At 47.8% G+C, this 26130-nt stretch overlaps 1 protein-coding gene across 1 annotated transcript in view; it reads right to left on the reverse strand.

Annotated features, from left to right (window-relative positions):
- The window catches only part of CACNA2D4 (calcium voltage-gated channel auxiliary subunit alpha2delta 4), a 133232-nt gene extending 118365 nt beyond the window's left edge, over positions 1 to 14867 (reverse strand). The window contains exons 1-4 of the mRNA XM_075159404.1: positions 14761 to 14867; positions 9383 to 9464; positions 2500 to 2616; positions 969 to 1028 (exon numbers count right to left, since the gene is read on the reverse strand). Coding sequence (XP_075015505.1) covers positions 969 to 1028; positions 2500 to 2616; positions 9383 to 9464; positions 14761 to 14867 — 366 coding nt within the window. The remainder of the gene's footprint in view (positions 1 to 968; positions 1029 to 2499; positions 2617 to 9382; positions 9465 to 14760) is intronic.
- Between the last annotated feature and the right edge of the window lie 11263 nt (positions 14868 to 26130).

Below are 26130 nucleotides of genomic sequence, written 5' to 3' on the forward strand. Positions count from 1 at the left end.
TTAAGATGTTTTTGTTGACTTTATCTGAGGGCAGAGGTTATTTAAGGATTTATGTTCAAGCACTAACAGTACTCAGGGGGTGCAAATTGTGTGTGCGAATACGGAGTCATGTACCTCAACTCACCCATGACCCTTACTGTGAATGCCGCTGACCCAGCTAGCATGACTGTAATGTGATTCTAATGTAAAGAGGTAGGAAAGGTAAAATTGGTAGCTCGCTGGACTTCAAGAAGCATTTTCATTCCCACGCTTTCCCAGCATGGAGAGGTGCTTGAAGGGGTAGCCTGTACTTCTGCTAAGTGCTCTGTGCTTGTACTGTGGACAGTGGACTTTCTTCATCAGAGTTTTCACTCCAGTTCCTTTCACCAGCAATAATCCCATAGCTTGTCTACAACAAACAGTTATTAACAGAAAGCCAATTATCCAAATTGCTTGGAGAGCACGAAACTTTCACCTAACGGGACACAAGTGGGTGTCTGCAGGGTAGAGAAAAGATGATGGGAGCTGTTGAGAAAGATGGTGAGAAACTCAGCTCATTGGGATTAACGGTTTGCTGTGGGTATTTGTAAGTGCATCCTCCTCATGGCTCATACACACTCAATTTTTAGCTCGTTTTCCAGTCAAGTAACCCACAAAGCGCCAGCTAATTTGGACTAACGCGTCACATCATAACAACAACGTTGGTGTGCAGTAAATGTAATGCCCATAACATCACGCAACCCAATGTCTTCCCAAATTCTTCCCCTCCCGGAGCCAAGGGGACTAATCTCCTTGGTGTTCGTAGGTTTGGGATCTGCCAAGGGAGTCTCCTACGCACTCTAGTTTCTAGACAAGCTGAGTGTCCTGAAGACAGGGAAATTCCTAGCCTGTCCAGGAACCTGAGGTTGCTGGGTGCTGCTAGGCCTGCCTTTTGGCTAGTCTCTCTGAGGATGCGTGTCATATTTTGTCACTGACCAGGATAAACTTACCTCCAGTGAGGAGTTGTACTCATGGTTCAGATCTGCGTCTTCTGCTGCTTCCACCAACCTCTAATGCAAGCACACAGAAAGAAAGATGAGGGGGTACTGTGGAAAGCCCTCCAGAAGCTCCTCCAGCTCTATCAGCCATTCACACAGTTAGTGAAAAGACACACGACTGCCTCCTTCACCACAACAGAGAGTCATGGGGCTATAAACTTCCTTCTTTCCCTCCTTTTCTGCTGACCTGTCATTCTGTGCCGCAACTTTACAGCTTGGAAGGTATATTCACAGCTATTTATTGCCAAGTGTATTCACACCTACTCACTCCAGAGTCCTTACTAAACCCTTGAGCAATCTCAGATATCACAGGACATATACAAACAGAAACATGTCCATTTAGAGAAACAACAGCCAGAGATTTAATTTCATTTTCCGTGAACCCTTCCAAAAAGCCATGGGAAAGGCATTTCAGACCCAGCCTGATGTCAGTATCTCGTCAAAGGAAAAGGCCTTGTGGGAGTCTCAGTCTGGTATTGTTACCGAGACAAAAACCATGACTTGATTTCGTAAAGGGCTCAGCGATGCTGTGGCCATTTATAAGCTCCTACCATTTATGGAAGGAAATATAATCAACTAGTATTCTCCAATATGATGCTTCAGGGCACTAATTCTCAATTGGTACAGACTGGGAAGGAATACAGCTAAACATGTACATGTTTTTAGCGACAGTCTCAGCAAAACTACTTTTTGCTCTTTAACAAAGGATAAGGCAATCCAAACATTGGAAAAAGTCTGGCTATGAATTTAATGTTCTGGGCCAAAGCTCTGGGTCTAAATATGCCCATATTTCACTTTGAGATTCAAATGATGTGTTTCTGGATGACTTTTCCACATTAGACGCCTTAAACAGTCAAGGCTCTGTGACTACAGAAATATGCTTTTCATAGTGGGTAAATATAAGGGAATATGATAGATCCTTAGATGCAAGAAGTAAGAGGGGCCATAATGACTACCTGCTCTAATGTCCAACACAGCAACAGCTAAAGACCCCTTGCCACCTTCTCCACACTTCCCCATGTACACAGCTTGAAATCCAAGCACCTTCCTTGCAGGTCATGTTCAGGGGCTGCAGGAATTTCCCTTGAGCCACACACACAGCTGAAACAAGCTACCAGAGAGCATTATGCAAGGATGAGCTTTATTTTCACTTGCGAGAGGTTTTTTCTCTTTAAACAGCTATAGAATCAAACCGCTTTTCTCCTAAAAGAGTGTTCGTTCCCTCATATTTATTCCTAGACTTTGTTTTTATCTTATTTCCTACTTTGGGCTGAAGGAGAAGCCAGCATTCCCTTGTCTGAACGCCTACATCCTCCCACCAGTGTCTACTTAAAGCTCAGAGTGAGCCAGCTGCACCAGCAGGCATTTGGTTAGGCAAGGAAGTCCTCATGCAACCTCTGCGCCCACACGCTCCTGGTACAGGCGGGAGGCCTGCGTCTACTGCTCTGGGGCTGACGGCTTCCCATAGCCCCCGTGGTCGTACCTCAACGGCTTCAACCTTCCTGCGGAGCATGCTTTCCATCTGCTCCGAGAATTTCTTCACCAGCTCCACGCCGTCCACCTCTTCGATCTTCAGAGTTGGCTCCACATCTTTGTACTTCTACCCAAGGGAAAGCAGAAAATCCTGCTGAGCAGGAGGCTCATAAGGAGACGGGTGAATCTATTATTGTTAGCTGGATTTTGTCATTGGTGAAGAAAGATGTGTGAAAGAACTGGTCTGATTTACCACTTTCTCCCATCTTTGCCTTTCCTCCCTTTTCACCCCATAATTTGGGCACGTGCAGATCACTGGCCATAACACGAAGCATTTTGATTAAGTAAAAGCAACTGATCTAATTGTGAGTTTGTGGCTGTTGAAAGCAGCAATGTACCGGGAGCTATTGGTGCCTGAAAATAAGGGAGAGAAGCAGAAGGCCGACTTTTGAAAACCTAAAATAGACATTGTGCTTACATCCATAATGGCATTATATGCATCACATACCTGAAATTTACTTAAGATAGAGGGACGGGCAGGGGAATAGAGCTGTATACTGTCATTACATTGCCTCCTATGTCGTACGTGCTCTGGGGCACTAGTGGGAGAGATGTCATGCTAGTGCATGTCCTGTCCTCCCACAGCACCATCGTATCTGTAGGGTAACTTGTCAGGTCCGCAGCAAGAAGGGTGGTGCTTAGGTGGGAGACTGCCAAGGCAAGGTCAGCAAGACAGTTACGGTGCTACTTACTCAGCACGCACGAGCATGCTTTGGGCCAAGAGCAGTGCAGAGGCGATTCTCAGAAACTAGGAATTACGAGCATGGCCACTTAGTGCTGCCTCCACTGGGAGAGATGCTATAATGAGGAGGATCTGGGTCTGACGGCTTTGGAGATAACCAGTTTCTTCTGGTCATGTTTCATATAATCTAGGCATTAAAAACCTGAGAGTACTCCCAAACTGAGTAACTGTAATCTGCCTCCCTAAATCCATCCTTTCAAAACCGGATACAATGGCCTTTATTTCTCCTTTTCAAAAAATCCCAAAGCTAACAGAGATAGGCAGAAAGAAAGAGTAAAAAAAAAAAACCTGCAAAAGGACGCAATGTGATTAACCTATTTCAGAAAAGACAGAGCCTTATCTCCTCAGCAATGAGAGTGTTTTGTGGAAGGGCGAAGGCAACAGATTGAATTTTCTTGGTCCCTCATCATAATTTCTCTCTCATACATCCCTTCCATCTTCATGTTGCATTAGCACCATAGCAGCAATCTCAGCCAGGGCTGGACTTCTTGCACTGGTACAAAATGAGGCGCAAAAAGGGAAGGGGATGGCAGGGACTTTAGTGGCACTTTTGAATTAGAAGAAAGTATTGGGGGGGAGTGGGAAGGTCTTTGCATGTCTTTAGGGTGAGCGACTGTTCAAGAAGCTGATTGACTATCTGGGAGGGCGGCTGAGCACGGGTGGAGTAAGAAATGCCTTGAGGATGGGGCAGGCTGAGGAGGTCAGGCAGAAATAGCAGCAGCATCCAGCCTGCAGCAGGCATGGCGGGGAGGCTGCTCGCTCTGCCCGGCATGATTAACAGCAGGGGTTTTACTGGATTAAAAACGCCAGGCCTCGCATCCCCTCTGCTGCGGCTGGGTAGCTGGGACGGGCAGGGGAGGAGGAGGAGGTCGGGTTGAGCACGAAGATTAGCGTAACCATGCTGCTGAAAGAGGGATGTGCAACAACAACCCCCCGAGTGAGGTCCCTGGCTGCTGACGAGACCGCAGCACACATCCCAGCTGGTGCCTGTCCCATTTAGCTCCATGTCATGGTTTTGTCAGGAGGGAAGTGATCTCTGCCAGGCTAGGCTTTAATCAGGCCCTCCTCGGGGGGAGGAGGGTAATCTCTCCTGGGAAAGCTAGCGAAGGGGGGGACCACACCAGCACGGGCAAGCTTTACAAAGTGACCTGCCATCGGTTACCTTGGGTCATATCTTGAATTAAAAAGAACAGGGCTCTTTACCTCTCAATTATTTTTTAATGTGCTTTTGACACATTGACAAGTAGATGTTATTAGGGTAAAAGTAATCACGAGCAATCTGCTCGTACGTACACATGTCTCAGCCCTGGGAACTAGCCAGGGCTGGGAAGACAAAAAAAAACCAACCAAAAAAACAACTTTCTGCAAAGATTCAGTTGGCTGCGGGGAATACACCAGGTTTGAGCTCAGATCCCCTTTGAGCTTTTTTCCTACAAATGATCCAGCAAACCATTTTGTATCTGTATTCCTGCCACTAAAATCTCCTGCTATTAATGAACATTCACTGCAAGAGTTCCCAAAGGTGGGCAACAGAGTAGTACCTGTGATTTCAATACTGTTACCAAACACCATGGCTGAAAGTATGCAGAAAATGTCAACACAGGTACTTGTAGCTGAGAAGGTTGTGTAACCTGCACAACCTGAGTTTAGGGTTCAGGTTATCAGATCATTATAATTTACAGAACAGGAATGAGCTACAGGCTTGAGAGAACTGGCTGAAAGGATCTGACATCGAAAAGGGGCCAAAAAGTTAACTCTGATCTAGAAAATCCTTTCATATTCATCTAGTACTTAGTATTCCCTTAAAACAGCAGGAGCAATTCATTAAGATTCTCCTTTGGCAGTGATGGGGGTGGTGATTTAGAAGTGGAAGATCCAGGATTCAGTATCCTAAGTTTTATCTGTGAACAGAGATATGTCACCAAATATATTTTCTTGTTCCCACCTCCATGAAATTCAACCCATTGAAGTTCACAGTGTTGCATTACTCATTGCTAGTGAAACTATATTAAGAGTGTGAAAAACATTCCTTTCATCTTCACCCAGGAAAATGTCTTGACTGAACTTCTTTAATTTGTGTGTTCTTTGCCATGTAGTTATTTGTAATGCTTTCGAGTAATTACATAGCTGGAGCCAAGCCCTGCTGTCCTTTCTCAGCCCTATCCACCGGGGAAGGCAATTGGCACCTTAGCTACAGAAGGAAGCAGGAGGTAATTCTCAGAAACGCTTATAATGCATCATTAATGTAGTAGAAGAAAAATTAAGTTTTGGGTCTGCTGATGCTGATGATGTTTCTATCACTCAGAGGCAAGCTCTGAGAAGACCAGAACCACCATGATGTCCTCCCAGCATGGCTGCAGTTGGTGGCCCCAAGCCTTTGGTCACTGCCTGGCCAACTGCAGCAGCAGGACTGTGGCAAACAGACCTAAGAAGCCACAGGTTCAAGCTTTCTGTTTCTTAGCTCTGGGAGATGCTACTGCCCTCCTCTTACTAAGCCTTTCACTTTGCCTCTTTGCTCCAGCTGTATTGCCCTCAGCTGTCCTAGACCCTGGCCAGCATTTTAATACAGATCCATCATCTCTGAGCCAGGTTGATACGCCAGACAAGTGCGCAAGCTTATCTTGACCTCTGCTGCATAATGGTCAAGAGAACACAATGAATGCTTCAGCCATCAAACCAAAGCCACTCTTCAGCTTTTGCTACTTCTAGTGAGGTTTAATTTGATGATATCTTGACTGCTTGGGATAGAGAGTGACCTAGGGGCTTTCTCAAAGCTCTCTGATCCAGGGTGAGAACCTGCCTTTGTGGATTCAAGAGATATCTACTGGTTCACCAGGTCTCTGGGAACAATAAAGCCTGGTAAGAAATTGACAGTTTGGGTTTGCAACATGATATTGGGTTCTTCTGAGGGAAACACACAAAAAACCCCAAAGAAATCCAAACAAACTCAAAACCACAAAAGGAACTTTATGCTAAATATTAAAGAGATGGTTTACATGCAAAACATTCAGTAACTGAAAAGTTACTGGCTCTCAAAACAGTTGAGATAATAAGCTAGTTACTTCAAGCCTATTAAGCACAAGGGAGATATGAAGTCAAATTTGAAAGGTGCTGTTATCTCTCAGTTTCTATTTCCTCAAAGGCAAAATGCCCATCGACTTAAACAAGCACCGAGGAAAGAATTGTCTGGGCCTCTACGCTGTGCTCCCCACCCTTCTGCTGGTCTGCGTATACTCATGCACACAGACAAATAGTTCATGTGAAAAAGAGGCAATGGCCCAAAAAGGGGAAGGTGCCTGGGGAACACACGTGTTTGGATTTCCAGACTTTGTACATTTGGCTCCCCAGGCCTGACTTACCCACAATCTGGACCGGCGCAGTGATCTACATAAAGCCATTCGGGGTCTGCCAAGGTGCATTTCATGGGGCAGAAAAATGTTGGTTATTAGTAAAAGATTTGTCTGCGGCCCCCTGAAGCCATCCTTCTGCAGCGCTGTAAGGCAGCGATGCAGAGGGAGACCTCCAGGATGGTCCCTGCTTTGAGATGCTCATTTGTGAGAAGGTGTTTGACCCAATGCTTGCTAAAGAAATGGAGGATGAGAGAAGGAATGAAGAAGTGGGTGCTGGCTGGTCCTCCCCTACTTCCCTGGTCCCAGGGAAATAAGGGGAAATGAAAGAGCTCAAGGAGTGGGACATGAGGGGTGAAAGGTAAACCTGAGCTGTTTAAACTGCTTAAATAAAGTTAGGGCAGGGCAGGACATGCATTTAGGAGATGACTCCTTGCTGAAGTGTTAACAGCGCAAGGCTGGATCAAGCTCATCTGTACCCCCTGCTGGAAGTGGTGACAGTGGCTCACTGAAGGACATTTTCCCCTCTGAGTCACGGGTGACACTGTGTCCTGCTTAGGGGTGTCCAGAGACTGTGCAAAGCACAATCGGTCTGTGCTGCATCCCAACATGTGCAAGAGCAAACCAGACATCTTCCCCTCTCCAAGAACAAAACCACGTGGATGTGAACCGGGGCAGGCAAGTGTGATTACTTTATAAGGCTGTCAGACCACCAGGGAAATACAGCTCTGCCTTGACTCCCCTTGGCAGGAATGCTAGACTGGATTTGGTTACATTCAGGCTTCTTTTTCATCAGAAATTAGTTTTCTTTGCTTCCAGTGAATTACACCAAAAGCTGATAGAGTTGTGAATTTTTGTTCACAATCTGGTAGCCATGACTGTCATTGGTACTATAGTAGCATCTACAGGTCTCATATAAGCCCTACCCCAAATAGATCAAGATGCCAAGAGTCAAAACATATAGTGTGGACAGAGGGAGGTAAAATGACCCAGTGCAACATCTCCAGAGGACCAACACAGCACAGCTATCTTCATACCCACCTCAGTGCTGTCCTTGGCCTCCACTGTTAACTTTTGCAACACCAGTATTTTCAAGCTAAGACCTGTTCTGCTTAGTTCCACTGATTTTTGGACCTTAAGGAATGTGAACCCCCTTAATCTGTTAGTAGAAGTAACCACAGAAGCAACACAGGCTGTGTTGAAGCAGTAGGGAGAAGCCATAATGGCTGCAGTCAGTATTTCTTCACACAATAAAGTGACACCCTTAGCATCTTCCAGAAAAAGCTGGTATCTGCAGACTTTCTGTTGGACAGCAAATACCTATACAGCATCAGAGACAGATACGTGACTATGAAATAACCCCAATCTGTATCTCCTGCCCACTGGAGCTCCAGCACCCACCAGAGATGCTGTAGCGTGTCACTTTGTCTCTGGCACTACCATCTGGGGACCCCATAGTAGAATAGGCAATGCAGAAGCATCATGAAAACTGCTAAAAGCCAAACTTTTGCCTGCATTGATATCACACCACAGCTGCCTTATGATTAGGGCATGAAGTACCTATACCAGCGCTGACAACTTTTTATTGCATGGTGCACATTCCTGCTAAGAAGAGCTGATGGTCAGTATAGACCTTTGTGATGGATGCTGAAGGCCTTTCTTGGCCAAGCCTAGCAAAGGTGATGCTGCAGGAGACGCTCCCTTCCTCCAGACAGAAAGCAGCACTGCGGGGACAGGGAAACCGAGGGCAAGGCAAGTCAAATGATATCCAGATCCCTTTTTGCACTGGGATGTGGGTGCTATTACTAGTCAGAAGACAGAAATGACACACCTAAAAGGCCTAAGAGGCAATGTATGGCTTGTGTTGAAGAGAAGAATCAGAGAAAGAGTAAAGAAAAGGAACTGGACAGCCACATGAGGTGGAGAGGGGATGGCATCCCCCTTAGGAGCCACCAGCACTTGGGAGGTGCTGATCCATACAGCCCTGCTGCTGCAGGGCAGAGTTCACTAAGCCTGAAAGAGGAGCAGCCGTTCACCCTGACTTCAGGAATCAGAGGTAACAGGGCACTTCTCTACAGCGGCAAATGGGAACATTTATTTAAAACCCCTTTTAATGCCGGCAGAGTTTAGCGCAGCAGCGCCTGTTGTTCGGTGACTGAGCCAAGCATGAAGGAGGCAGAGCTCTGCACCTCTGGAAGATCATGGCTTCCAGGGCACCTGCCTCAGAGAGCCTGTCCAAAGCAGAGTTTTAAAGGCACAATTCAAAGAATTGATGAGTGACTGGAGGAAGACAGCTGAGGAAGCAGAAATAAACAAGAGTGCCAGGTGGAGAGCTGCAGGAGGGGACGATGGGCTGACGATGAGCAGGTGAGTGATGAGCAGGAGAGGGACTGATATGCACTTAGGAAGGGAGGAGTGAAGGGTCAGTACAGAAATGCATGAAGTCATCATCAGAGGGGAAACATGAAGAGCACTGTCAAAAAGTATTTTTAAAAAATGAGACAATTCAGGTGGCATTTGGCCATGGCTAATGAAAGCAGGAAAGGCATTAGGTGGATCCCCCCTCCAGTTCATGGAGAATGGCCATAGGGCATCAGTCTGTGCTTATGGATATGAACCTGTATGGTTTTGAAAGTTAGCTGGAGATCTGTGTGTTTTGCTTTCTTCCACCCCAGGGGGAAACCTTGGAGGGCTACATGGGGAGATGATGTGAAGCCAAGGGAACCCCCGCAGCTCTTGCCTACCTTCTGCAACAGGAGAGAGCCTGAATACTTAGTCACAATGGAGTACAGCTCCCCACCAAAGGCATCTGCCCAAGACTTCACCCTAAAAAGAGGAAAAAAAAAAATCAGTGTTAATAATTCAAGGTCAACAGAACTGCTTACTTCTTAAGACAGGGAAAACTCCACCTTCGTGAGTATGAACCCCGTTCCCCTCTCCACCCCCATGTTTCTTTAAGCCACTATAGTGACAATGGCAGTGCTTTCTCCCCAGATTGCTAGCCAGACAAGCAGTAAGGCAGGAGACAAGTGCTGCTCTTAGACATTCTGCCCAGGATATCTGGTCTCGGTCACTACGTTTTGACTCAGGGTGGAATTTGTCTCGCCTAACTTTAGAGGTGCGAAAGTTGTACATTTGGTCTTAGATATCATCTGGTTTCCTCTGTTGTTAGTAAAGTGAAATAAATAGCTCTGCAGACACCTATTTGTCTTCACTGATTGCAGATGGAGCCTGGGGTGAAGGGCTAGACACCTAATGTCAAGACTGCTGAAGAGAAATAAGTGTCAGACCTGAAAGAAGTTGTCAAGGTTCACCCTTTGGAGTCAGTTCCTAGAGCTGCGTGGGGCAGACTAACGAGCCAGATGAATTCACTGCTCTCAGTGAAGATACTACAGCTTGATAATGCCAGAATAGACTATGCACCTCATCATAAAACAGTACTCGCATTTGTGCCATCCTGTAAATAACTGATGATAGCAATACCACATGGAGAACATACGGATGTTGAAGAGCAGCCTGAACACTCAGCCATCCAAATCAAAATAGATGGCTCTCGTAATTGACAGAGCACTTCATCAGAAATCTGTTACATGATTCACATTAGGCAATTCCACCTACATGCAGTTCCTTCAACAAGGATTTACTTAGGAGAGATTTATTTAATGGAATAAACGGCCTTCTCCACTTACCAGAATACACTACTTCTTTATGGGGTGCAGAGTCTTACCTGTGGCTTCCAGTGGATTTCTTCCAGTCCTAAGCAGATTTTAACCTCCAGGCCTGACTTCCCAGTGCATTGCACCACTTTCGTGACAGAATTATATGCCAACATAGAGATGAGCTCTGGAGTAAAGCCAGTGCAGCAACAGTGGAATAATCACAACAGCTAACTTTAGCCTAGGAAAACCTGTTTAGGCTCCCCTCTTGCAAATAGAGACAGATAGGCAGCTATAGGGGATGATTTGGAGCATACATAATGTTTCTGCTCTGAACTGCACTTCTCTCCACTGTCTATAAAAGGAGTATAATGAGAGAGTGGGTGCCTTTTTTAATCACTCCTTAATTGGCAATAAGGCGCTCATTTCTAATCACTGAGTGTGATCTAGCATCAGCTGAAGTCAACAAGAACAAGGCTTCTTCCCCCCCGCCTTTTTTTTTTCCTGACATTGTGCTCTGCATCTTATTTTGACAGCCTTTTCATCTCTTCATTTCATTCTTAGAGAAAAAAGAATGTGGGTATTTGCTAGGAGACCAGGATTTATTGCCCCATATCAGAGTTATTCTAGCAAGCCTAGAATAAAAGAGGAAATCAGAAACAGGGACCCCATGGGATGCTTTCCTGTTTGTTGTAGTGACTAACGCATTCCCTGAGGTATGAGGATCTCTGAATCAACATTTAACTTGATGCCCATCTGCTGCTGCTGGTTTTATAACTTTTATGTATGAGATGTTTTGTGCTGGTATTAACTAATATTCTCCAGTCTCCTCTCCTTTTACTGTAGAGAGAACCTAAACATGACGTTTGGGATGATAATAATTTTAGCAGGGAGGTTTATTTTTACCCCATTTTCCTCCCCAAAAAATGAGGTGCACGTGATCCTGGTCTTTCTGTTTCGTGTCATGTCTGTGGCCATGCGTGTGCCCCTATCCCTTCCAGCCCTCACCATTTTTCAACCCAGCAGGGTGGAAGAGTCTGTGATATTAATTTCTGACGAGCGGGTGTGGTTGGGCAACTTCAGCAGAAAAATGCTATTAAAAGGTCCACAATACCAGCTTAGCAACGATCAGTCAGTAAAGAGGCCAGCCACAGACCCAGTTTCATAGAAGACCCAGCCCTGCTGCTCATGGATCTACTTGTTTGTGAAGTCCTGAAGTCCACCATGACTTGGGATTCTCCACTTTCACAAAAACAGGAAAAGAGAAGCTCGGTTTTTAGCCTTTGAGGATGTGGCAAAAGAAGCCTAAGTATATGAACCTTGAAAATTCCAGTAACAGCAGAACTCCAGGATAAAAAGGTCGGGATTTGTGTAATTTCACGATTTCTACGCGGGTGCCCTCAGAGTCGGACGCTCAGCCGGGGAGGGCTCTCCCAGCCCGCCCGAGGCAGCAGCCCCACAGCCACTTCTGAGCCACCTCCGGCTCAGGGGCTGATATTTCTGCTGATCTCAAAGCAACTCTCCAAGGCATCACGCTGCAAAACCCACTCGCCCTGGGAGAGGCAAAAGGCGCGAGGAGGAGGAGAGGAGGAAGGAGGCACAAAGGCAGGGGGGAGCAGAGAGAGGGCCAGAGACCGACAGCTTTGGAGGGCTGGTTGGAAAGTTAGGGGGCACAGAGGAACAAGAGGGCACAAAGGTCCCGAAGCCCTGTGTGACAGGACTGAAGGGTGGTAATGAAAAATATATGGTGGCATTTCATGGAAGTTGAAAACGAGGCAAATGAGGAGGCAGAAATACGCTGGCATTTACATATTTAAAAGACAATTATTTGCCAGGGAAGGGAGTGACCTTAGAGTACTGGGGAATTAAGGGTAGCCTGCTGAATTTAAATAGGTTTCTTTATTTTTTTCATAAACAAGTGAGAGAAAAGGTCAGTCGAAAATTCATCAGGTTGCAGAGAAATTTCATCTAAGGCTGCTGGCTCCGTGAACTCAGGAGCAGATGTATAGACACGGTAGGGGCAGCCGAAAAAGGCCATACCAGATTGATCTTCACCTCTTCCACCAGCATTTCCGGATGTTTCCAGCACCCCAAGAAGCAAAGGCTGAGCAACCAGCCCCAAATCCTCACCATCCTCATAGCTGCAAGCACTCCTGCCCGTGCCATGGCCAGCTGACGAGCAGAGCGGTGGCCAGCAGGGAAGAGGAGGTGGTTTCCGTGCTGAACCTGCACCCCAGACTCGTTGCTAATAATTGACTGAGCAGATTTTTTGCACTGCTGGAGTTAAATCTGAGTGAGCTTTGCAAAGATGTGAATAAGTTGGCGACGAACCGAGCGCGGTGCCGCAAAGCCAGGCACGACTTGGGGAGCAGCACAGGGCGACTTAGCCTTGGGTCACTTAACTGTGATTGAACCCAGCTGGTGTTTAAAAGCCTCTGGTTTTGTGTCCCCAAAATGTCCCTGTGTAATCTATGGAGCAGGTCTGTTTTCTGCTGATCTACTCCCTTTGGTCCTCCGGCCAATGTGTTCTTCTACTCAAATTTCATTTGAAAAGGGCAACTTTTGTGTTTTAGTTGAATCCATGAGTGGATTTGAAACACCAGGGATTAATTTAGCTGTTGGTCTGGTTTCAATACCAGGGGAGAAAAGCTCTTTTCCTATTGTTTATTCTTTATTCTTGTACATGAATAAGTTCCAAATTGTGCAAAGTGACGTAACTCTTTTCTCAATACTAAAGGGCTATCACATTATAACCAAACACATCAGAAAAGGATTTGGTCAGAGGTTGCCTGCCTGTAATCCCTGCACTTGTATTCAGTGGTGAAAACAGCAGAAAGGACGGACTGGCTTCTTATTGCCATAGATTTGAAGGCCAAAAGGTATTTCCATGCAGTATTTGCCCTGGGCACGGAAAGTCAATTTTGCACAGTTTGAAATTATCAGAAGTTGGATTTTATTCTGTGTAACTTCTGCATCCTTTTTGTGAAAGCGCTTTGCTGAGGAAGGGCTAGATCAGCCAAGAATAAAATTGATGGCAAAGTTTCCTGAGACCCCCCTGGTTAAAGTCAGCACGACTCTTGGTAATTTTGTGGGCTGTATTGGTGAGCACATCTGCAAGGGTCTTACTGGCAATTTTTGAATATAAAAGATTTTCTCAATCTCAGGAAAGGGCTTGAGCTGACTTTGATCGGTTTATCGGACATATCTCATCCTGAAACTGGATGGCAGTGTTGTCTCCTCTCCAGACCAACCTGCTGTCCTGCGCAGACAGACCTATCCCAGCTCCAGAGAAGCTGCTCCACAACAACTTTTTCCAATGGCGGTGCTGACATTTTTAATCCTTAAAGGATTTAACTTGCCTAAATCAACTTAACAAGGTGAAGTTTTTATAAACTGGGTTTGCTGAGAGCTGTTAGCCTCCTGGTGGGCTGCCGGGGCGGGCTGCACTGCTGGCGGGGAGCTTTCCAGCAGCGACCGTGCCGGAGGAGCTGCTTGTGCACACCAACACGCACGCAGGTGTGGGCACCCTGCAAACCCACATCCAAAAAGGCGCATCAAGATTCCCTGCATGTGCACTAGCACCCGGACCCAAAGGCAGCGCATGCACAAAACATGGCTGTTTATGCTTTGTATCGCAGCTCAGCTTTTCATTCCTACGCTCCAGAGTTCTAGGAAGGGCTATTAGGCCCTTTGTAGTAAGGTGGAGCAGGAACAAGCAAGAAAGGTGCCGTGGCCTCTTTCCTCTGTTCAGCCTCCCCCCACTAACATCCGCACACATGAATAAACATGCATATGTGTATTACCCAGGCTGCGTATGTGCGCACGAAGGCTTTTTTCAGCCGTCAGTGTACCAGACCAGCGCAAGGGATCAGAGCTTCAGCTTCAGTGCAAATCTTGCACTGCACGATGTGGATCTTGTGCGTGTCAAAGAGATGCATCTTCTCTCAAACACCTCCCACGGCCAGATCCTGACCAGTGCTATGCATCCCCAGGATGTCCCCGGCAGGCTGCAAACCAGCAGCGTCTGCTGCAACCGCTCTGCTAAACTGGGGAGCTGCTAAACTGGGGCCGCTGATGATTGCCTCCATGGCTGAATCTCCACAAGTTGCACCAGCAGGGTGCAACGGTATCTTTAAACTGGTTTTGCCTTCTGCTGCCCAGTGCATTAAGCAGAGCATTAATAGATACCAAAGTGCTTAACTAAAGCAGATGCGTATCATTGCTCTGCTTGACAAACGGGAAAAAAGCGCTAGACCTGGGAACGGAATTGTGGCTCCCGTGCCCCTGTCCTCCCCCAGGAGCCATCGTAAGAAACGCCATCCCCTGCAGCGACGTGCCCTGCCGGAGGAGCCTGCACCCGCAGTCCTGCCACCGCCGGGGAGGCACTCCCACCCGCCCGCCCGTGCCCACGGCATTGCCCACTCCATGCCAGAAACGCCCCACGCCGGAGAGAGGGAAACACTTACGTCTCCAGCGGGATCTTTGTCTGGGCCCTTGCGGAGGGCAGGAGGCAGAAGAGCCAGAGCATCATCCACGGGACGGCCCAGGGCCCCATCCTCCATGTGCCAACCATCAGCAAGGGGACTGGCCGGCGGGATGCGGGGGCTCCCCGCCCTTCCTGCTGCCCCGGGGGGGGTCCCGCACGGCCCCCGCCATGCTGCTGGGCCAGGTGCCCTGCAGCTGTGGGGCCGAGCCCCGGGGTGACCCCGGCTGCCTCTGCCCTGGGGATGTCGCTCCTGCTGCTGGGCGCCGTCAGGTCTCTGGCGCCAGGCGGGCGGCCAAAAACCCACCCGGGAGCCTCGTTGGCAGGCACCCGTGGGTGCGGTGTGTCTCCGCGCCCCGAGGAGTGGCCGCGCCGGGAGGGAGCTCCGCGCCGGGAGCTGCAGCAGCTACATAATCCCCGCCAGCCCCTTAATCCCCTCGCCGAGCAGCAGCAGCCGCAGATTTAGGGAAGTGGTGTGGGATAAAATCACCCAGGATTACTCTGATTCCTGAAGACGGGTCTCGGCTTCTCCAGCCGGAGGTCAGGCCGTGCCTGCTTTAAAATGGTCGTATCCACACCCCTGACCCCCCCCCCCCCCCGACCTTTGCTCTCTGTCCATCAGGTCTCCCTGTTGCACCGCAGGATGCTGGCAGGTCACCCTGGCACCATCTCTTCCCTGCTGGGGACCTGGGGTTGAGACCAAGAGCGTGGGGCACGTGGCAGGCTCCTGCAGGCACCAGCGGGTTTTGCCGTGCCACTGCCTGGCGCTGAGGTTTGCAGAGGACCGACGAGGTCGGGCAGAGACCTTGAGAGGATCCAGCACAGGTCCTGCAGAGGTGCTCGTCCTCCAAGCCATGTCTGAGGACCTCACACAGGCAAGAGGAGAGGAGAGAAAATGGGCAGTGAGAAGCAAAAATGGCATGAAAAAAAGGACTCTGCCAGTTAACTGATCGCCTCCTAATGTGAGCGATTATTTATTAATAGTCGAACCTCTCTGTTGGGGCAACATTCAATTGAGATTGCCATCCCCTCATCTGTGTCTGGAGACCAATGAATCAAAGGAGCCCAATGGCTGAACTTGATGAATAGCAGCAAGTAGCAAACTGCACACTCGGATGAGGAGCATGCTATATAAGCTCATTATCGTCACGAGAAGTATGAATTATAAATAACTATAGATACAGCAGCGGAAAGATTATAAATGACTAGAGTGGCCTGTTGAACAGCTTGACTCTATGGCTATGGATTAACCCATTTATTAGAGTATATTCCAATCATCTTTCGCACCTTTACAAATGGCTTATTTAACATAAAATGCAAAGCCACGCTAGATCGTTAGGTTTCTCATAAGGATGTGGAGGGGGAAACTGGCTGTCAAAGCACGGAAGTAAAACTAAGGCACATATTATGGATGTGCTACTGAGTGCAACATTGGTGCCGCACATTAAATGGGATAATAGAAGCGGCAGAGGAAACACAGAGAAGAGAATAAAACTGTGAAACGTGGAATAGAGGTTAAATTGTATGATGAAGAGGCTGAAAGCCCGGGGTGAGCAATTAAGTAATTACAGGAATAACTCACCTCAGGGTAGGATAGTTTCATCATTTATTACAATCTTTACTCCAGACTGAGCATCTTTTTTGAAGTTACAACATTCTTCAAGCAGAGGTTCTGGGCCTGAAGGGCGGAAATTTCCAGATGATGTTCTCAAGTCTGTGCAAAGAGTTACACGGGAGGGTTGAAAAGGTTCTTTCTGACCTTAAAACGTACAAAAAATCAATTTCTACACAGACAGACACTCTAGAGACAGTGCCTTCAAGGTTCCACATGGCTGTACAGCAAATGCCGTAGTCAGCATATGAAGGCACCAGGCAGAGCAGATCTGGATCTTAGTAATGCATTTCTCAAATGGCCAAAATACGCTGTGGGGGCTCTTGCCCTGAGAAGGGGTACCTACAGACCCGGACGGCCCCAGGGGGAATCTGGAGGTGAGGACAGTACAGAGAAAGGTCTTCCTCCCAGAAATGCTGGCTGCAGTCCCGGGGTGCAGTATGTTGCCCATGGGAACAGAAGGAGCTGATTGCCCTTGGCCTGACTCTGGCCTCACGCTGCTGGGACTGGGGACCCCAGGGCTGGGCTTCTGCTGCCTCCTCCTTCCTCTGCAGCCTGAAAAAAGGAGAAGATTGCTCTTAGAGGGGCTAGGAAGATTGACCATCAAAGTCTCATTTCTCCATGTTTACCAGGATTAAAAATGAGGGGTAGTGTCCAAGGTAGCAGGCTTCCCTGTCTGGATATTTCAGGGAAGAGATGATAAAAATTCATGTTCCAAAAAAAACCTGAAATGAGATCTGAAGGCAGGAGAATCAATGTTTTAAATAGTATTTTCTCTCCACGTTGCAAGGAGCCATAAGCAAATAGTTATTGTGAGTGATTTTTGCAGGATCTTTCCACTAACCCTTCCAGCCACTGTGTGCTATTTGCAGCTGGGACCCAGTTTAATCCAGATGGGTTCTGGCGAGAGCCCTTGTCTGGGTGTGTTTGGAAAACCCTGAAACTCTGATAGAAAAGGCAAGGAGACACAGCAACACGCTGAACTGGGAGATCCAAATCCCTTTATTTGGATTTATCTATCTCATTTACTGGATATATCTCACTTAACCCCTTAATGATCTAAAGTTGCAAGGGAGTGGGATTTGAAGACAAAATGAAAATAGCAGGGAAAACTGAAAAACCCCAGGTGACGGGAGGGCCCTTAATGGGATTAGTGTGCATCCAGTTACTTCTGCAGAGCTCAGCCACCACAGTGCGCGAGCACAGTTGGAGCACGGGGAGGAGAAAAATGATGGCAGGGTCTAATGGGGAAAATGAATCCTATGAGAAAGAATTAAAGCAAACACATATCAAGGAGCGAGAATTTAAGGCTGCAAGAGATACCGGGTGAGTGAGTACGGCAAATTAGAGCTAAATTTGCAAAACCATGGGGCAATAAAAAAACGCCAGTGTGATTTTGTGCTGTATTCACAGGCAGGGGGAAGATTTACCAGCTCTATCCATTTCTGGTTTGACTAGAACCTGAGTTCAGTTTGGATTATCTTGTTATGAGAAGATACTGGCAAATGTCAAGACCAGCCAAAGAACAAATATCATCAAAACACAGTGTATGAGGAGAGTTTATTAAGACAGTAGAAATCCTCATTTGTTTAATGCATTCATGTGGTGACCCTGACGTGGAAACGCCTGAGCAGACTAACGTGTAGCCTTACAGCGGGATAAATATAAGGAGAATGGGGCAAAATGAAGAAAGGGGAACTCCACACTGAGCATCAGAGAAAGCTGATTAGAAAGATGTGCCGGGCATGGCACAACCTCTTGAGGCAAGCTCTCTCCATGCAGTACTGGTCAGTAAGGCACATTTTGTAGCAAAGTGTCTCTTTGTTAGAAAGTCAGCTGGAACAGGGAGTATGGCAACAATCTTGAACACAGCAAAGAGAAGAGCATGCAGCTTCATGGAGATGAAGAGCAGACGGGACAGTGTCTCAGCTTCCTCAGGCATCAAGCTCACCGTGGTACTACTCCTGTTGCCAGGAGGTCTATCAGGCTGAAGCTGGTCACCAGAGACACTTCTTCCCCCTGGCACCCGTGGTACTGATCTCCCAGTTGGCGCATGCAGTGAGGCAGGGGTGCCCCCTCCTGTTTTCTGGGTACTCTGGAGCCCTGCCTCAGGGCCCACATGGAGCGAACATCAGGGTCCTTTTTGCACTGTAGATATCAGAACCGGGGAGGAGGTTGCAAGAGATCAGCACTGACTTGTTTTTCATTCTGGAGACACTGGGATCTTGCTGTGTGCCTGCCACCACCGCATACCTCAAAACAAGTCTTTGCTCCGTCATGATCCTGAACTTAAAACATCTGGGACATAGTCACTTAATAAGAATAATATGCTTTGATTTTGAATGACTTAAACCAAGGCATGATGGGAATAAACTATGCGGTCTTGTTCATAGCAGATGCATTTATCTGAGTTCATAATCTTGTGCTTCTCATTATCTCTTGGCAGGACTCCTTAGATAAGTATCAGGGTACAAAAGCTCCTTTCTACCCTGGTCAAACATTCTGCTTGTGAAACTGCTCTCTCAACGGTGTTTGAGCTTGTCCCCTGATCAGGAGAGATGAGGACAATGTCTCTGGCCTGCCTGAGTAGGTTTAGCTGTTCCTCGGGGTGGTTTGGAAACCAGTTGTGCGGTGTTTTGCCAATAGTAGAGAATCCGATCTCCCTGTCCCGGCAGCTGCCAGGAGAAGGGGGCCCATGCCAGAAGCAGTGATGGAAAAGCACTTTTAGTCGTGGTTTTACTGGCTGGACATGCAAATCTCTTCTGATCAGGTTTCGGTGCTGCGGAGAGTTAGCACTCACAAGCTGAGTTTGCAGAGGTGTGGATTTAATAGCTGAGTGGGGACGGGGAAGAGGGCTGCAGGCTCGCTTCTGCATGAGTGCTGATGCTGCAGGCAGGCCCCGGGCTGGGGGCTGGGGAGGTGTCCCTGCAGCTGAGCACTGCCCTCCCTCCCAGTTTGGTTGTATCAGGACCTGTGCGATCCCAGCTGAGCTCTGGGAAGCCGCAATGCAATGGAGAGATGCTGTTTGGTCTAGGACTGGGTTGGCCGCGTGACTGGCAGTGCGGCTGGGACCTGGGAAGTTTGAGTTGGTGAGACCTGAAAGATGTGCAGCGCTGGATGGTGCTGGGTGAGCACCGTTTGTGGGAAAATGATACTTCCCTCACTCCCAGGTGTGTTTTGCATTAAATTAGTTGCTTTTAACACCATCTGGGTGCAGGGGCAATGCTTTATGCAGTCTGAAGCTGTGTGTGGAAGGGTTCCTCTGCCATCGGAGACCAGGCTGACGAGTGCTGGTGGTCACAAGAAGACCCTGATAAGACTCCATAGAGCAGGTACACAAAAGCCTGTTTACCTTGGGAGTGCATCTAATACCTGGATACCTGATACCTCACTAGGATCTCTGTAGGGTGGTACAGATTCACCCCTAGTGAAACACGGCGGGGAGAGTCATGCACCGACCGACATCCAGGCAGGCATTATACCACTGACATTCTTCATTTAAGATTGCTTCAGGAGCAGTGAATAACGGATGAATATCTGGCCTGCAGAACATCATCGGACATCAGCAGGACTTCTTGGACCAAACGTGTCCTTTTAGACCCCACATTGCACCCGGGCGCTCTGTAAATATCTGCCTGCAGACCCATTCATCTGCAAGCTGCACGCTCTCCCCGTTGTTTATAGAAGCAGCCCCATAGGTGTCATATTAATTAATACCTTCAGCTGGTTACTTTGCCTTTTTTCCATTTTATTTTTTTCCACAGCTCCACTCTAAATTTAGACTTGTTTAAATACTCCAAGATGAAATGAGCATTTTTTTTTTTTTGCTAGCAGCATTTTAAACCCTCATCAGGCACAGCGTTCTGAGCAGCAGGAAATTTAGGGCATGGAGGGAGACACCAAGGGAGAGCAGAATGCACAGGAAACAAAGAGCACTGAAGCATCTTCCCACCATCTCTGAAGGCAAGGCAAGGAAAAAAAGGAAGAATAAAGAAAAAGGAAAAGGAAAAGTAAGTGAAAGCAGGTGCTCAGTTTGGGGAGAAATGTGAGCAGGCAGCAGCTTTCCTGGGTGCTGTCACAAAGGCACCCAGAGTAAAAGTCAACTTTATCCTTATCTCTCTACTACCAAAGGGTTAAGCTTAATCTTTTCCATTTCAAGTCCACATGACCCGAAGGAACTTGATTAGGAGGAAGGGAAACCCCATTTTAAGAGATTAAAGCCTTTTGTGATAAAGTGGCTGCACTAGAACAGCTTTTTCGAGGGAGGATGCTTTGCTTCGTGGGGAGCCCCAGGAACTGCGGTGCCTCAAGTGACTAAATAAATGATGCTACTTATTCTGCTAATCTCCATGGCCGCAAAGACACTTGACTCAGTGCACGTCTAGCAACATCGTTTGTGTTGCCAAATCCTTCGTATTAAATGCATGATGCAATAACCCTATTCAGAGGACACACTACAAATACCTCCTTCTCCCTCCTCAGTGTGTTAATAAGGATTCAGGATTTTACACGGTTGTCAGGCCAGAGGTATTTGGGCCAAATTCGGGTTGCTCCAGCCTGGCTGGGCTAGAAAGACGGAGAGTCCCTCCTCCCATGTGTTCCCCTGTCAGTGTCAGCAGGCGTGGGGGGTACAGAGATGAGTTACTTGCCTTCATGGTCTGCCTTTATGGCCTCACCTATTTGCTGAAAACCTGGTGAGGATTTATTAGGTAATGGGCTGTTATAGGATGCTTTGGAAATACAGGGTGTTCTCTAGTTCTCTGCACTCTTGCGAAGGGGGACAGTGCAGCCCCCGGGGCTGGGGACTGTCTTCTCGCTTGGCAAGTGACGTACAGGGGCAAAGCAGCAAACCGCTCCGCTTCGCTCCCCTCCCCTGATTTATTTGGATCACATTGTCAGTGGTCCAGGGGTCGGACCGAGCCCACAGGGCGGTTTTATCTGTTCCCCGGCAATGGAGGTGGGTCAGGGAGCCAGCGGAGCTGGGCTGCAGCACTCTGCAGATCTCTCTGTAGTGATCTGGGCATTAAACATCTGCCTGTCAGGAAAAATGGCATCAATACAGATGAGCTGACTATCCCCAGCGTAGCGTCTGTGGGCCACGGGCTCTGCGGCTGTGGGTTTGCACAACATATACAGCAGCCGTGCCTGATCCCTGGGGAAGCTGCTGCACGCTACTGTAGCATAAATAAAGGGCAATGTCTAGGCAGAAAGCCTATTTTCATCTTTTTTTTTTAATCTTTCAAAGCTTTTCTGTTAACTTTATTTTGTTTTGCTGCTGATACTGAGTGCCCAGGCAAGAGCTACTGTAGAAATGCATATCAGCATTGCTGAAACATTCAGAACTCAATTAAAAATCTTAAAAGTTTGTTTTTTTTTCCCTTCTGTTTGATTTCACAGAAGGGAGCGGCTTTGCCAAAATTCTAGGTCACAAATGATAACATTTCATGCTTTTCTCCTTTGAAAAAAAGGACTATTTTTTTCCCCACAAAAATCAGAGGCTATTGGTTTCGGTGTGATTAAAGATAAAAGCTGGGCTTTGGATACATTTTACCACACATTGATGTAGGTGTAGATAAAACCAGTCCATTCTTTCATGAATATTAATGAAAACATGTTTTGTGATTTTAGGCAACCATCAATTGTTATTAAAAATACTCTGACTGTTTTGAAGAAGAGAAAGGGGTGGGGGAAGGGTCTGCAAGGCTTTCCACATCCGATTAACACCATTTTGCAGCAGCTTGCGTTTTGCTCCGCAATTACTCTGTAGCGAGGGTGAAAGGTGTTTCCCTGCCCCACGGCTGCTCAACGGCCTGATGGGGAACAGTCTGCAGCCCACCCAAGCACGGCAGCGCCGGCGCTGTCTCCTTTTAAACTCTTTTAACCTCTGGTTACAATTCAAGTCACTTCCCGTCACCCTAAATTGCCTGCGAGTCTGTAATTAGCTCAGTCACCTGCCAACTTTCATAACACACTCTCACTCTTCCTCCCTTCAACATCTGACAGCGTCTCACTTGGCGAGCGGCTTTCAAAGAGATTTCCCCTCCACCCCGGGGGTGTTCGTGCTGTGAGCCTGCCCCGAAAGGATGAAGATACAAATCGTGTTGTGCCCAGAAGGATCATTAAACACCGTCTTTGATTTCCTTCAAGGAGCACAAATTAGCTGAGGAAGCAAACCGGTGCATTTCTTGCTAGCAGTTTTTGTTCATGTTTTCAATCCCCATCAGCATGGGATGATAGACCCGGGAGCCCCCCGCGGTGGGTGAGGTCTCTCCAGGTTGCAGCCATCTCCTCCCGACATGGATGCCGGCTGAGAAGGACGTCAATCCCTCAGGAAAGAGTGGCTCACGAGGATTTAGCCTGGTCTAGGCACATATGTTATGAGAGCAAATAATCTCTCTCTTACTGCTGGAAGGTGTAACAGCGTGCAAAGTATGTCTGAAAAAATCAGTTTCTAGCAGCCTGGCTTATTCTGCTTCCTCCTGCTGTTGTCAGCAGCTGGGCAGCACGTGGGACAGTCAGTGGAGACATAGCGACAGCTCGGCAAACCATTTGCTTGGGTTGGGGACAGAGCAGTCTGCAGCATGCTTGAAATCAAACTAAGAACTGCATTCACTGTCCAGACAAAAAGTGGAATTTAGGATCACCAGAGCTATCGATAAATAAATAATGCATGCAGATGTTGCAAAAAAAGAAGATTCGAATTCCAAGTCGTGATGTCTGTCTAAAATCATCTGCCGTTTGCTAAAGAAGCACTCCAACTGCCTGCCTTCTGGTTAGCGCAGCGTCGAGGTTGAAGTTAACATCTTTCTGAGCCAGAGGCTCCTGAAGTTTCAGACAGAAGCCAAACAGTTGTGCCCCAAGGGATTTCTTCGCAGGAAATCTGATGTGCATAAAGTAGGCAGAGCGGCACTGAAATCTCATTAGCGATGGTTGCTTGCTGCAGCTCTGACCTTAGCTTAATTCGTTCAAGTGATGCTGGAGTTAATTGGCATTCTCAGTTTGGAGTGATTCCCTTTTCTAGCTGCAGTTTAAACCTGGGTCTGCTCTGCTCACCAGGCCTATAAATCCCCTAGAAAGAAAAAGCTTACCTGGTTCTTCTTGTGCTCTAATGTACAGTCTCACAGTCTGACAGCCACTAAGCTACTTTATGTCTGTGTCAAAGCCAAATGTCATAGCAGGCAGCAGTGAAATGGGTGTTGCAGCTTGCATGCCGGCAATTCTGGTGGAGCACTTCTGCTCTGAACACTTACAACAGCCATTAGACCGCCATGTCTTTGTCCATTTTCAATGCACTACGTTGCAAGAAATGAAGACCACATCTGAGAGACCGGGATGGCTGGAGTCAGCAAAGCCGCTCCGGCAATGCTGACCCAGGAGCGCTGGCAAACGCTGGTTTGAAGGGGCAGGTCCCCGTGGTGGCTCTCGCAGGGTACATGTGAGCTGCACCTAACTGGGGGGGAGAGGGACGGCAGGCTCTGCCAGCACGGGGACCCATCATGCTGTTGTTGTTGTGCCTCAGGAGAGCCCTGGGCGGAGGAGGTGACGTTTCCATTGCAGGCCGGGGCACAAGCGCTCTCAGCTGAGCAGCCGTGGCTGCGCGGAGATGGCTGTGACCCGGCAGCAGTGGCACACCTTGCTGCACAGGGACCTGCCTTTTCGACATTAGTGGTGTACGTAGTCTAAAATATTATATCAGGCAGGTCATATTCAAGTTTCCCCCTGCACTTTCCAGCTACATAAGACTCTACCAGCCGCTGAGTGTCACCTACCCATGTGGAGCCCATTGCTGGAGGGAAACCACGACCAAACACAACAGCTGGGTTTTACAGCATACACTGTTACGCAGCTTTACGGTTATCCACTCTCTGTCGCCGAGGCACAGGGCCAGCCACATCTGCCAGGACACTCCACCTGCTCTCCTCTTCCAGCAAATTCCTCTTACTCAGCCTGCACCTCCACTCTGCAAGCTCCAGCTCATCTAGGAGGTGAATTCCTGAGACCGGTTGCGGCAGGGTGGTACGCAAGGCAGAGACCTAACACTCCTCATCGCACCCTGGAGATGTAAACAGTACCTGGGACTTCACAAGTCCTTTGCTGGGGCACCTCCAAACTGTGCTGTGGCTATCGCCACGGTCCTCAATTTCTCATCAGCTTTGTCTCATCTTTAAAGTGCCATAAGCTCCCACTTGTCTTCCAGAGCTCTGCTGATTTTTTTTCCTGTGTGCTAATGTCTGGCTTCACATCTACCGACAGCTGCTTCCTCCGCGTCTACCCAGGCAGAAGCAGAAAAGGCAAAGGTTATTCACTTCCAAAGCCTTCCCTCCAAGGATGATCTCCAGCAGCAAAGGGCAGGCTGTTGTTCTTTCTCATCTCACTGACACGAACATCTGCTGAAGGTGATCAGGAAAGAAAGGAGCTCACTGCTTTCACATTCCTCCCAAATTGCTGGGGGGAGACCAGCATGCTTTCAAATACTGCACGCTGCTGGTCATAGCCAGGCTAAAATATAAAAAAAAAAATCCTAACACATCTAGTATGGAATAAGATGGAAGCCGAGGAGGTTGATGTAACTAAAAACTCCTTAGAACTGATTGCTTAGGAGGGCTAGGAAAGCTGACAGGCTAGAATAGCTGTGGAGCCCTTTTCCTGCTTTTTGGCAGAGGACACCGATTAGCTGGATTTAATTTGGTGCTGCACATGTTAACCAAATAGAAAATTGTTATTAGCACTAGAAAATTGCGAGTTGTGCATATGGCAGTTCAGGGCCAATAAGGTGTAGAAACAAATGCAGCTAATGTGCTTGAGAGCACACAGCGAGCTCCATCTCTCCACAGGGGCTCTGCGTAGGCAAGGTGAAAAGTTGCTGCCTTCAGGAGTCAGGAAGATGTTTTATCATCTGCGGTGGTTTTTGGCATTGCTGAGCAGTGCTAGGCTGGGCCGTGGGCTTTCTCTGGAGCATGAAGACTGGGGTGGCAAAGGACAGGGGCAGAAACAGATCTTGATAGCTCAATAGTCCAACTTATTCTGGCAAACTCACATTTTGGGGAAGTTGCTAACACATGGGAGGTTTTTCCTTTTCCTCTCCCACTGAAAATGGACTTTTTGTTAATTCTGGTCTTTTCTGAAATGCCAGTAGCAATTGCTCACCTCTGGACAGACCATCAAAAAACCTTTAAGACTCCCATTAAGCTGATGCAGTCATCTGGCGGAAGAAAAACATTTCTAAGGAGGAAGCGCAACAGCAGCTTTGTCAGCAGCACGTCGCAAATCACATCAGAGACTCTGAGCAAAGAGCCGAGGGAAGAGCAGACGCTAATGGGACAGGAAGGATAATGGGAAACTTGCACCAACTGGCCTCTTTAGCATGGTCTCTATTACACAGCTGGAGAGACTACATTTTGGAGCAACAGTAATTTATTTTTTGATCAATACAGCAATTGCATATGAAAATACTGTAGCTGTTCTGTTCATTCCTGCTGGCTTTGTTCATTCATTGGGCATATGACAGGCACAGGGCACACCAGGCTGTCACATGCCAGCCTGCGGGATGCTGCAGAGGAAGGGAGAGGGGAAGGGACTCCTGCTGGGTCATATAGCACCTGCAAAGGGAAAAAATATAACATCAGAAATCCCACTTTTGTCAGGACTCATTTTTGGTAGCGAGGCTGCTGCTGTTGCCTCTATCTGTTCCTTGCTGTTTCCAGTTTTCCCCACCTACACAACACGCTGATCTCTTATGAA

The sequence above is a fragment of the Calonectris borealis genome, chromosome 1, assembly GCF_964195595.1.
Source record: "Calonectris borealis chromosome 1, bCalBor7.hap1.2, whole genome shotgun sequence".
Lineage (NCBI taxonomy): Eukaryota > Metazoa > Chordata > Aves > Procellariiformes > Procellariidae > Calonectris > Calonectris borealis.